The sequence below is a fragment of the Furipterus horrens genome, unplaced genomic scaffold (assembly GCF_987537825.1).
Source record: "Furipterus horrens unplaced genomic scaffold, mFurHor1.1.pri manual_scaffold_7, whole genome shotgun sequence".
Taxonomy (NCBI): domain Eukaryota; kingdom Metazoa; phylum Chordata; class Mammalia; order Chiroptera; family Furipteridae; genus Furipterus; species Furipterus horrens.
Genome location: NW_028327177.1, coordinates 130,784,712 through 130,798,646, shown reverse-complemented (window position 1 = coordinate 130,798,646; position 13,935 = coordinate 130,784,712). Strand labels below are relative to the sequence as shown.

Below are 13,935 nucleotides of genomic sequence, written 5' to 3'. Positions count from 1 at the left end.
AAGAAATACATATGCTCTTTTTTGATAACTTAAAAAGTAAGGAGGGTCTTTGGGATGGTGATGTTACCTATCGTCTTCTAGGAGCTCATTTCTAATTATTTGGTAGCCATCTTCCCTAGAATGAGAAACAGAGTAATCATCTGAGATCATCCTTGATATGAAGAAAACCTTAATGGCCTCCCAGAAATAACTGAAATCAATTGTAGCTTATAAATTTATCTTCAGACAGCATTCAGTCATTAATTTTTTAATCAGAATGACAAAACTCTTTGAAGGAATACCCATTCTTTAAAATAGACTTTTAAGTATGAAGGCATAAACAAAATCTTTAATAAGATATATCCAAGGACCAAATATGGGAACAGTTCCCATTAGGATTTGGAGTCTGCCTAGGTCTAAGCTCTTAGGCTTATAATGGACTTAAGTGTAAGCTCACCATTACTAAGCTCATTAGCCTGATAAATTGGTTGACCTTCCTAAGTCTTACTTGCTTAGTCTAAAACGGGGTGGAGATGCTGTACTACCCGTCCTGATCACAGTAAGCTTCAGAAGAAATGTATAAAAACTGATTAGAATTTATGAAACACTTGAAGTTTTTTAGTTATTTTTAATAAGAACTACATTTCCCTCTACAATTGACATGATCCATTAATTTTTTTTCTGAAGACTCAAGCAATGTATGCTAATATATAACTACCTGTAGATAAAGTTGAAAGTCTCCCCCTCAAAACCACATTTAGGTAGTTTCTGATTTTCCTTTATTCCCCCAGTGTTGCTGTCAGTGAACATATTTTGGCAAAAACTTTTATGTACATGTACATAATTTACCCTCAGAAATTTCTAGAGGTAAAAGTGCTCAGTTAAGGGATGTATAAGTTTTGAGAGATACTACCTAGTTAGGAGCGTAAAACAGTTGGCCAGTTTAAGTACTGCTAATTTTCCTTTCCTGCTTGTAGTTGTGTGTTCCCTGAGACCTATATTGTCAGGGCATCAGTCCCTCTAGGTCAGAGGCTAAGCAGCTGCTAGGATGAGGCACAGTAGCTTGTTTTTAACGATCAATAGTGAACCATCTGGCAAAGTGCAACCTTAAAGCATTTGGGGGAAGAATGCGCTTTCCTCTTGAGCCTTTTCTTATGTAGGCAAGAGCCCTCTCCCAGATGCCCGAGTCAGCGTACATGGTGGTCCTCGCCCACAAGAGGCCAGCGTGCTCGTACCAGGTGGACTGACAGAGAATACAGCTCCATGGTGTCAAGGTCTTTCCTGGTGACTCAGGAGAGGAGTGGCCCCAGGTGTGCCTTCCAGGCTCAGGCACTATGTTTGGTAGTTATTCTTTATTTTACTTTATTTTTCATAGAAGAAGTTAGTAAGTAGAAGAGTCTGTGGCACAAGCTCAGGCTGCCTGCCCAAGTCCCTCAAGGCCTGAACTTATGGTATATTTTATCATCAAAAGAATTTAGGAAGAACTCTGCTATTTTGTAATGTTCTAATGTGAACTTGTGGGTTTAACTTTTTGCTACAAAAATGATTCAAAGTAGTATCTGATGACTGTTGTGAAAATAAGTGTCCTTTAACACTCATAAAATTCATGAGGTCATAATTGTACTTTAAAAAAGCAAAAATAAGTGAAAACTTAATAACATTGGGCCCAACTCTTGACTCTGAAATGTAAAAGGAAATATATTAAGTATTTATTCAGTGTCTTCTATTAAACTAGATTTCAGGGTAATTAAAGTTATTCTCTATAGAAGAATTCCAGCTCATTTTTAACCCCTAATAAAAGAATTGATTCAGCAACACTCAGTGGATGAAACCATTAGTTAAAAGGCTGGTGGGGAACTCTATAGCAGTGGGATCAAGTTGCTACCATTTAAATCCAGTGATATTGCTTCCTGGGATGACATCATAAATGCGTACTTAAGTATGTAAGAATGAAATATTTGGTATTTGTGACAAATGTTTCAGGAAAAAAAATGGAAGGAGGCATGAAAATGAAGTAAAAATGGTAAAATATAATAGTAAAATCTGGGCGATGGGTGATCGAGAGTTCATTATACTATTTTCTCTTATGAATTTTTATTATAAAACGTTTTAAACTAGAATTGGTGTTTAGAAGATGATAAATGGAAGAGAAAAGTACTTGGGTTTTTGTTGTTTTTTTTTTATGACCAACATTGTGTTTCATGTTATGAAGTTGTTATCCTCATACTTGTGAGAGGTGACCTATAAAGTTACAGAATGAATGTCTTGTCCTTTTGACAGATCTTTCCCTGGACCATTCTGACCTGGTTGCAGAGTTGTTGAAGGAGTTGTCTAACCATAATGAACGTGTAGAAGAAAGAAAAATTGCTCTCTATGAACTTATGAAACTAACACAGGAAGAATCTTTTAGCGTTTGGGATGAACACTTCAAAACAATATTACTTTTACTGCTTGAAACCCTTGGGGACAAAGAGGTAAATGGCACAATATGTAAATAATAGCCTGTTTCTCCTGCCTTGGGTTACATGTCATTGCAAGTACTACATAGATTTGGAAATGGGGAATACGAGTCTGTTCTGCTGCTGCTTTCTGCATGAAATGTTCACTATAAAGTGCTTTTTCTTCAAAATCAAGTAGCTCAGTGATTTTGAAAAACTGACAAAGAGAGGTGGCTGACAAACCTTTTATACTACAAGTTACTTGTTTTGCCTTTTTAAATTAGTTCAGAAATAAGACCTCCTTTTTAACAGAATTAGTTGGCTCTCAGTTTTTGACATATTTAAGATGTGTGATATGTTTTCAGCTAGAGATGTGAAAACTTAATTATGCAATATACCACATACTTTTTTGCAGTTGTCAATCATTTCCCAACCTCCACCCCAATATTAAGACTCTATATTTTCAGGCATAGAAAATGTAAAAGATTTTCTACAACCCAAAATATTAAAAACATTAAAATGTTTCTTCTTAGCCTACAATCAGGGCTTTGGCATTAAAGGTTTTAAAAGAAATCCTGAGGCATCAACCAGCAAGATTTAAAAACTATGCAGAACTGACTGTCATGAAAACATTGGAAGCACATAAAGATCCTCATAAAGAGGTAAGTTACTTGACACCTAAGTTATTATCTTATTCCTAGTACATATGATATTACAGCAGACTCCGCCTTATTCTCAGGGGATGTTCCAAGATCTGCCCCAGTGGATATCCAGAAACTGGGAATAGTGCCGAACTATACACACACACACACACACACACACACACACACACACACACACACACATATATATATGTACACATAGTTTTTTCCTATATGTGCATGCCTATGATAGTTTAATTTATAAATTAGGCACAGTCAGAGATAACAACAACTAATAATAAAACAGAATAATTATAACTATACTGTAATAAAAGTTATATGCATGTGGTCTTTCCCTCTCAAAATATTTTATTGAACTGTGCTCACCTTTTCACTAAAAGGAAGCACTTTACAGCTTCTCTCTGGCATATCTGAATTGCCAGCATTACAACTCCTGTGTATTGGGGTCATTATGAAGTCAAATAAGGGTGACTTGAACATAAGCACTGTGATAGTGCTACAGTGGGTATGATGAGCGATCTGGCTGCTAAGTGACGAACCAGCAGTAGTGTATGTAGCATGGGCTATGCTGGACAAAAGGATGATTCACGTCCTGGGTGGGACAGAGTAGGGTGATGCAGTTTTCATCATGCTGCTCAGAATAGTCTGAAATTCAAAATGTATGAATTGTTTCTTTATGGAATTTTCCATTTAATATTTTCAGACTGTGATTGACTGTGGGTCACCGAGCCCATAGATAACAGGGGGACTACTACATTGTGTGAAACATTAAGTGTTGCTTAAAAAGTACGCTTATCAATCATTTCTCTGATGAACACTTACCTTGATTTTCAAGGTAATGTCCAATTGAGATACAAGCATGTATTCTTTTCTAGTGAATGAATCATGGAGATATCATGATCTTTTGCCTAAAATAGGCTAGCTCTAGGAAATAAATTATCCGATTACATTTAATTCTTCATTTCACTTTCAGTTTTTTACTGAGAGTTTATTAATGTTATCTTTACATTCCACTTATCAATAAAAATTTGATTTTTTCAGATAAGTGATCAAGATTCATTACTATTTTAAAGTGGTAGATTTCCTCTATGAGCTGGATATCTGTTAAAAGTCATTAAATAAAACAATGAGGACAGCTTGCCTGAAAGAGCCTGATATTGCCACCACCACCAGGGACATTGATGAGCTAATCGTGAGAATTTTTCTTAAAAATCTCAGAAATAATTAGAAAATGAAATTTCAAATAAGGACTGCCATTCTAAGAGAAAGCACAAACAATAGCGTTAGGGGTCTCTCGTAAAACCAAGACATGAGCAGAAGTCAAAAAAGGAAAGTTAAAATAGCAGTGGGACAAAATCAGTCAAAGGTTAATCTAAGGGCTAAAACTATAAAAATCTCATAAGAAAACGTAAGTGTAAATCTTTGTTACCTTGGATTAGGCAGTAGTTATTTTTAAAGATTTTAATTTATTTTTTTAGAGGAAGGGGAAGGGAGGGAAATAGATAAGGAAAGAAACATCGATGTGCAAGAGAAACATTGGTAGGTCGCCTCTCACATGCCCCCAACTGGGGACCTGGCCCGCAACCCAGGCATGTGCCCAGACCAAGAATTGAACTGGTTACCCCTGGTTCGCAGTCCTGCACTCAGTCCACTGAACCACACCATTCAGGGTGGCAGTAGTTTCTTAGCTAGAATGCCAGAAGTAGAAGTACTTAAAAATAACAAAAAAAAGAAAAATGAACTTTATCAAAATTAAAAACTTTTGTGATTTGAAGGACACTGTCAAGAAAGTAAAAAAGCAGCCCACAGAGTAGGAGAAAATTTTTGTGACTTGTGTGTCTGATAAGCAACTAACAATCATAACATATAAAGAGCTTTTACAAACCAACAATGAAAAGACAACCCACTTAAAAAGTTGGCAGAAGATTGGGATTAACATTTCTTCAAAGGAGATATACAAATGGCCTAAATGAGCGCATGAAAAGATTCTCAACAACATTAAAACCACGGTGAGATAGCACTTCACACATACTAAGAAGAAAGGCAATAAGAAATGTTGGTAAGGATATGAAGATATTGAAACACTGTAATTCACTATTCAAAAGATGTGACTGAACCGTATGAGTCATAACTTTTAAATATGTATGTATTATTAGTCAGATTTTTTAAAATTCAGCTAGTATTTAGTAGTGGTACATCTGTAGCATTTTGCTGAAGGTCTGAAAAACTAATATTTATAATTAACCATGTTTTGACTGAAATTATACCTGTAGCATCCTTATTTTTCTAAGTGGTAAAGTTAACATTCTTAAACTGGAATTAGTCCTGGTTCTTCTGACTTTCAGTGTATTTTCCACTGTACCTTTTGAGCACCTCTCACAGGGTGAGGTCATAAGGGAGACACTACCAAAGAAGCATCAAAAGCAATAATTTTTACTTGTTTTCAAGACCATCTTTAAAGATTACAGGTTCTAATAAGAAGACAGACAACCATTTCTTCTTTTTCTGGCAAAGCCAGTGTTCGACCCGCCCGAAGCCCAATACAGAAGGAAAGAAAATCATTGTGAACAGGAGAAATAGCATGTTAACTTGATAACATATTGAATGTTTGATTTTGTAATAACGTGATAAAAAAGGGCAGAAGCACCCCGGGGTAGAGAGGACTCGTGCCGAGCAGCGTCCCAGTGTGGCTGGTGAAGGCTCTGCACTGTGGTCCAGGTGAATGGGGCCTTCACTTCCCTGCACAACCGGACCACAGTATGATCTTAAACCTGCTTTCGCCAACATTAAAGAATCCCTAAAGAAGGAAAAAGGGTGTAACAAAGCTCCGTGAATCCATTTTCTCACTTCCAAGGTTACTGACATTTGGCCAACCCTGTTTAATCAGTACTCTTAACTTTTTATGTTTATTCGTTTACTATAATGTTTTTAAAGCAAATCCCAGATATTATGTCCTATTGCCTATTTCATGAAGTTTGTACTAACAGGACACAATATGAATTTTTTTTAAAAAACCACTTTCCCTGCTTAATCTGCTCTTTGTTCCAGGTGGTGAGGTCTGCAGAGGAGGCCGCGTCCGTGTTGGCCACGTCCATCAGCCCCGAGCAGTGCATCAAAGTGCTCTGCCCCATCATCCAGACGGCGGACTACCCGATTAACCTCGCTGCCATCAAGATGCAGACTAAAGTGATCGAGAGGGTGTCGAAGGAGACGCTCAATCTGCTTCTGCCAGAGATTATGCCAGGCCTAATACAGGTAAGCAGCTACGCTTGGAGGCACAAGCTGTGACAGACTGGGGGTTCAGTTACGTTAGGCACTTTCCAGGCACCACGAATGGCACGAGCAAGCCTGCCTATACTGTCCTGGATGTCCAAAGCAAAAATGTTCCAGAAATAGCTGTGTGTGCGGTACACTACACATAATATAAAATTTACCATTTAGTCATATTTAAGTGTGCAGTTTGGTGGCATTAAATATTTTTATAATGTTACACAACCACCACCACTGTCCATTTTCAAAACTTTTTAATCATCCCAGATGGAAACTCTGTGTCCATTAATCAATAATTCCTCATTCTTTCTCCTCCCAGTCCCTGGTAATCTGTGTTCTTTCTGTCTCTAGTCCGCTTTCTAGGTTCCTCATATATGTATGTGGAATCATACAGTATTTGTCTGTTGTGGCTGGCTTATTTCACTTAGCATAATATTTTTAGGGTTCATTCATGTTGTAGCATGTATTCAAATTTCATTCCTTTTTTGGCCAAATAATATTCCACTTGCGTTTATTCCTCAACATGTTTATCCATCTGCTGATGGAAATGTGAGTTGTTTTCCTTTTTAATTAACACAAATAAATATTACAATGAAATTTTTTGTTAATGTCTTCTTGTACTTATATGTATATATCTAGAAGTAGAATCCCTATGTATTACCAGATTTCTCTCCAAAGTGGTTATATTAATTTACATTCATATGTATTTTCTTCTATGCACACAAACCTATTCATGTAAACATTGTAACAAAAAACGAGATTATACTTTGTAACATGCTTTGATTAACTTAATTGTGACATTTCTCTATCAATAAATAATATTCTATTATGTAATTTTAATGGCTGACTAATGTATTGTGTCTATAGTAAGACTTACCCTGAAGAGAATCATTTATTTCTTTGTGCATCTATAGCATTACCTTTGTGACTATTCTAAGCCCCAAAATTTTAAATTGTGAGGTTCTTGAAGATAAGATCCAAGTATCCTTCTCCTTGGTCTATGCTTTGATACTAAGAATAACATATATATAATGGGTACTAAATAAATGTTGTTGAATGAAGAGTTTAGAATAGTGGTAGGGATGGGCCAGAAATTCAGCTTAATTCAACCTGGATTATAGGAGTACCTTGACTACCAGGCCAAGGAGTTGAGGTTTTATTGGATAGTGAGGAGCTATTGATTTCTCTAAAACTGAATCCTTTAGGGAGGTTAATCTGGAGACTTTCTGCAGGGTGGATTGGCAAAGGGGCAGCCTCAGAGTCAGAGCATTGCAGCTTTCCAGACTAAATAAGAAAGAAGCTGATAAGGAAGGCTAACAGTGGAGGTGCCGAGGGGGAATGGAAGGAGAGAAGGGCATGTCTCTGCCCGAAAAGGGTGAAAAGTTACTGGTCAGTAAAGCTTGAGATCTCATCTTTGAGTTGCATCTTCTGTCTCTGTTAGAATGGTACTTATCTCTGATCCTTCAGGAGGGCTAATAAGGACTTTTCTTTTTAGGGTTATGATAATTCAGAGAGCAGTGTTCGGAAAGCTTGTGTCTTCTGCCTGGTGGCTGTTCATGCAGTAATTGGTGATGAACTGAAACCTCATCTCAGTCAGCTCACCGGCAGTAAAGTAAGTAGAGCTGCTTTGTTCTAGGGATGGTGGCCATGGTACATTCTTCAAAATTTATTTTTTTGTTTATGTTAAAGGGTACATTTATATTCAGCCTTTAATAAGTCATGCTTTGAACATTCAGTTTATTCCTCCTACCAATTGCATTTTAGCTATTTCTGCATTCATATTTATCACTCTGGTGAAGTCAGTAGTTTGGTAGAGTTGTTGGTAGATTGCTGTGAAAAAAATGCCTATAGCTTCTGGTTCTTGAAAATAACCAATTTCTTTGCCATTCCCGCCACCAAATCCTTACTCCCAAAGAGTGTTTAATTAAAAATAGATAGGGTTATATATTTGTGGATTACTTTGTATCTCCCAAAATAATGGAACACTTGAACATATTTAAATTTTCCCCCTGCAAACTATGATAAATATTTATTCTCTTTCTTTTTTTTTTGATCCAGAGAAGTGTACAACTTTGATTTGGCATGTTAAAATAACTTTTCCAATTAGTTCTTAAGGCTTAAATCAATGAAATAAGTCTTGCTTTTCTCATTTCTTTGATGCTATCAAAATTTTGAATTTTAGGGGGTAAGGATTAATTGTGATTGTTGAATTACGGGTTATAAACATTTTAAAAGTAGACACTTGCCTTCAGTTAAAGAGTTTTCTCAAATCCTAATGATTGTCATTACTATGGTTATATTTATGTTTAAAATAGCAAGAGTGCAGGAAAAATACACATAAAGGAAAACGAGCTAAGGTATACACTGTGCTATAAGAACGGTGTTGCTCAGAGAACCATGAGGACACAGCAAGCAGAAGAAAAGAAGTTTATTGAGCGAATTAGCAGGCGGGGAGGAATCCATGCCATGAATGGCCTGACTTCATGGTCCTAGGAAAGGAGGGGGCTGTTTTATAAGGGAGAAGAAAAAAGAAACTATTGAACTCAGTCCTTATCGTGCAGGTGTGAGTCTGGGGGCTGATCAAGTCTGAACGGAGCTCGGCTTGACGCTCCCCGCTATCGGGGAGGGGGAGGGCATGGGAACCGAGGCTGTCACTTACATTAACTATCTATATAGGTTACAGTCAACACATAGATTAAAGCAGTGACTCTTAACCCTTTCTGGGTTAAGATTTTTTTACCTAAGTCTTTGAAATTTAGGTAAAATCTTATCTCAAGAAAAATAAATAAATACAGGATTTCAGAGGATTCAGTGAATTCCTGAAGCCCATGGACACTGGGTTAAAAACTTTTGAATCAGAGTTAATGTTAAAAAGGCAAACTTTCAACAGTAAAGTGGTTTTCAAAGAAAAATGCATCCCACCTTTTGTGATGAGCTTAAATTAGGTCCTAAGAATCCAGAGTTGTCTGTAGAAGAATTAAAATTCAGCACTTTATTGAAATACCAAGCAGCCAGTAATGTTGCATATGAAGACTGTAGCTGGATGAGAAAAAAATATTTGGAAATGACATACGGAAAAAGTAGAACACAATTATATGTGCACCAATTACAAACTTCATAAAAATATGGTCTCATACAGTAAAGACAGAAAAATTATGCAGAGAAATCAAAAACATTTTAATTAAGAGGACGGTGGCATTGTTGTCTAAGGTCTTGGGTCCAAGAACCCAGGTGCCTAATTTCTTCTGCTGGCCTACTTCTTACCTGTCCCTGAAACCTTCGGCAGTGACTCACACATTTTGTATCTCGATATCCCCATATAAAAAATGTATTGATGATGAAAAGGAATTATGTAAAGCCGTTAGTATATTGTATAGCACATAGTGTTTAAATGTTTGTCATTATTGTCTTAATGGTGACTTTTTGCATTTTTATATGTTAACACTACAACATTTTTTTAATGGACATGCTAGATAGACTACTCAATCATGAACAAACAGATTAGAAAAAAATTTGTAATTTATAATTTTCAGCAATAACAGGCATTATAATAACCCCTCAGTTTAAAAATATCTTTTAAAGCTCATATATGTGTATATAATTTTTAAGAGATTATTATATTATAATATAGAGCAGCCTGCTCAAATGACATGTTTGGTTTCAATCTGCAGATGAAGCTACTGAATCTTTACATCAAACGTGCACAGACAGGCTCCGGAGGAGCTGATCCCACTACTGACGTTTCTGGACAAAGTTAGTGAAGCTGGTCAAGGTGAACCAGGCCTCTCAAAGAAAGGACAGACAGACCACCCTCATTGATGAAAGGAAATTTTCAAATACATCTTTTGGAACTTACCATTGTTTCCTAGTTTTAGTTTTTTGTTTTGTTTTGTATTTTCTGTAACAGAGGACTATCCTCAGTCTGCATGTAACTTTTACGATAGTTATTCCAAATTCAAGAAGAAGCAGTATTAACAACCATTGATCAATACAAAGTAATTTTAAGTCGAACTCACCATTTCACATATTTGTACTTATTTGTCTTCCCATTAACCTTTGCCAGTGTTATGACTGTATAAATTTTTTTAATGCTGGTTAAATAGGAATGCTTAAAGCTTTAAAAGTTTAACAGTCTAAAACATTTTTTGACTTTATTCAAATGCAGAATAATATTTTTATTGCTACTTTTGAGTTTTGTTTCCTATCATGTCCTATGCTGGAAATACTGAAATGACGTGAAACAAAGCAGACTAATTTGAACTACAGCTGGACTCTGTCAGTGTGATGGTGATACATGTCATTAGTTGCAACTTCTTTGGGGTTATCTGTAGTTTACAACTAAGACCTCAAAGGGAAATGTTACAGAATCTGCCAGTTTTGTAAAACTGATAGTTTGTTGGTTATTGATCTTGCCATCTTTATTTAAAACATGTTCCCTCTCTGATCCCTCAAGAAAGCTGCACCAAATCATCTGCCTGTCTTTTTCTTGATACTTATTAAAATAGAAGGTTTCATTGCAGGGTTTTTGGTTTGTTTGTCTTTGTTGTGAATGATGCTTTTTTATATTTATTAATATCAAATTCACTTATGAATAAACTTGATAATGGAGACAGACAAAAAAAAATCAAGTGCATGTGTGTCCTTGACAGTCTTCTGTTTCTCATTTAATAAACAGACTAATTATTGAGACATGGGAGTCGACCAGCACCTTTTGTTTGAATGGTGGAACCTGGTTTCCTTTTACCATGAAATTATCTTACTTGAAAACGTTGATCCTGATGAGAGAGAAGATGGTGCCAAGGCTATTACCTTGTATAATGGGCTCAAGTTCTCTACCTCTTCAGGGCTAATACTTTTAACTGAGCTGCTGCCTATAGTGTCTTTTGGAAAACTATCTAAAGGGTGATTTTCTGTTACTTTTTTAAATCACCTTTTGCTACATCTATTCTTTCCGTGTGCAGCCAACTTGCAAAAATTACCTGTTTTGGTGAAAGACAAAAGTAGATAATTTGGAACCAGGATACTAATGATTGCTCATCTTGAGTTTTTTTTAATCCTATCATAACGTGAATTTGACTGGAAAGGCAAATAGCTATTAGGGAGCAATTTGCTGTTGTTACAGAGTTACCTGTACTTTCTTTGTTTAATTGAAAAAAATGTAGAAATGTATGTAAAGACTTTAAAACGAAAGTACTGAATGATTTGTCATAGGCTTTTACCTTTGTTTCTGTTCTAGCAGCAGGAAAAATTTCTCTATATCTCCTCCCCTTTACCTGTAACAATTTTGTTTTCTACTGTTAATTACATTGTGTATTTATAGTTCTATGCTTACTGTTGTGCATATACTGGCAATAAAACTGTACATAACATTACTTGAAAAATGAACAATGTTTATCAGTTGTGTTGCTGTCTCACTGTGTGACAAGTCATTTTTAGCTGGGTTTTTAAAAAACCTTTAAAAGGTTATATAGCAATGAATTTTATAAGTGCATCTGAGAAGAAAAGATTTATCAGGTGTAGCAACCACAATCAAATATATATATATATAGTTATATATGCATATATATATTATAGTTTTAAGATGAAAAGGCCTTTTAAGCATTGAACACTTCTTAGTAATCATTTATGTTCAAAGACCTTTGGTATGTTGTATAATTATTTTTAATCTAAATGTTGATTTAATTTTGATCTGTTCTTAAAAGGTCCTGCTTTAACCACTGTGGACAACTAGATAGAGTAACTTAGGCTGAATAATAACTCTGCTTGAAAACTTAGAGCAAGCACCTGGCATCTAAAGGCAGGCACTCAGAAACAAATGAACTAAGTAATAGAAAAGTATGATTTAATGTGACTAAGTGAAAGCTAATATATAAAAACATGAAAAAGTCATTTAAAATTTTAATTGTTAAGACTTTAACAAAGTTATTGGCTATTCCAATTTCAGTATACAATATACACTTAATCTGTTCATTCCAGAAACACAGTTAGATGTCAGCTATTGAAGAATGGTGATAAAGAACTGGTTAAAATATTTTCCTATTTCTCTCCTAATTACCAATGTCATTCATTTACTGCACTGCTCAGAAGTAATTAAAAGCATATAATTCCAGATGATAAAATATGTCCTATTTCTTGTGCGTTTTTTAAATATATAATAGACTCCTGACATTTTCATGTAAGATATGGTTTGAACCTGAGGTTTCAAATTTGGAATAAATTTGCTCTCTTCTTCGTATTTTATTCTTATAAACATAAGTCAAAATGACTTTTTACCAAGGTATGTCTTAAAAACTGGTCTCTTATTATTAGGTCAGACCTATTTGTCAATTCAAGTCTATTTTATAGTTGTTAATTTAGGATAACATTTATAGTAAATTAAAATGAGGATTAGTATATTACTCCATAATACGCGAGGGTTTTTTTAAATCTTTGCTTCCTGTATTTTTCATCTTATTACAATTATTATAATTTTACAGCTATGCAAAAGAAAGGTCTATAATTATGCTTTTTAAAAACCTACCAGTTAAAGAAGTATTGTAGCATATTTGGAAAATAATGAAAACCAAAGAAGAAAAAATTATCTCTATTAGCATCACTTGATATAGTGTGTTACTATTTTGTGGAATACTACAATAAGGAGTTTGATTTAATATTGAAAACCGTAAGGTATGTTAAATAATTTTGTTAACCAGAAGAATGACAAGATTAGTACCAGCTAATATTTTGACTGCTTCTATTCTTCTGTGCATGCATTTAACAATAAATTTTGAATATATTAATCTTTTCTTTGTTCTTCTATAGGATGACTACTAATGTCAGCAAAGTATTCCTTTGTGCTTGTGCAGCATAATCCTGGCTTGTTGATCTTCAGTGAATATTATTATAACAAATAGCTACATCTTTGGCACGTCTCCAGTTATTTCATAGTAGGCAAGTTATTTTCTTAAATTTATTGGGGTAACATTTTCTTAAAATTGTATAAATTTCAGGTCTACATTTCTATAATACATCAACTGTATATTGTACTGTGTGCTAATCACCCAAAGTCATCTCCTTTCATACGTTTGACCCCCATTTATTTTGTTCATTCTCCGTCCAGCTCTCCTTCCTCTTTGGTAACCATTATATTGTTTCTGTCTATGAGTTTGTTTTGTTTGTTCATGTGTTGTCTTATTTTATATCCCACATGCAAGTGAAATTCTATGGTTTTTTTTTTTTTAAGATTTTATTTATTTATTTGTAGAGAGAAGGAAAAGGAGGGAGAGAGAGGGAAAGGAACATTGATGTGTGAGAGAAACGTTCATCAGTTGCCTCTCACACACCCCCAATTGGACATCTGGCCCGCAACCCAGGCATGTTCCCTGACTGGGAAACAAACTGGCAACCTTCTGGTCTGCAGGCCAATGCTGAATCCACTGAGCCACACCAGCCAGGGCGAACTCATATGGTTCTTGTTCTTTTCCATCTGACTTATTTAAATTAGTGTGATACTCTCAAGATCCATCATGTTTTCAAAAGCCATGAAATAAATTTTGTCTTTTTTATGCCTGAGTACAATTCCATTGTATTATATATGTCCAACATCA

The 13,935-nt window shown here is 35.2% G+C and overlaps 1 protein-coding gene across 30 annotated transcripts in view; it reads left to right on the top strand.

Moving 5' to 3' along the window:
* Positions 1-11,544, top strand: part of CLASP2 (cytoplasmic linker associated protein 2) — a 150,145-nt gene extending 138,601 nt beyond the window's left edge. For all 30 annotated transcript variants that reach the window (XM_090284448.1, XM_090284447.1, XM_090284455.1 and 27 more), the window contains 5 exons: positions 2,260-2,453; positions 2,951-3,079; positions 6,128-6,334; positions 7,845-7,961; positions 10,021-11,544. In XM_090284448.1, coding sequence (XP_090140574.1) covers positions 2,260-2,453; positions 2,951-3,079; positions 6,128-6,334; positions 7,845-7,961; positions 10,021-10,107 — 734 coding nt within the window. In that variant the 3' untranslated portion in view covers positions 10,108-11,544. The remainder of the gene's footprint in view (positions 1-2,259; positions 2,454-2,950; positions 3,080-6,127; positions 6,335-7,844; positions 7,962-10,020) is intronic.
* Positions 11,545-13,935: the final 2,391 nt, after the last annotated feature.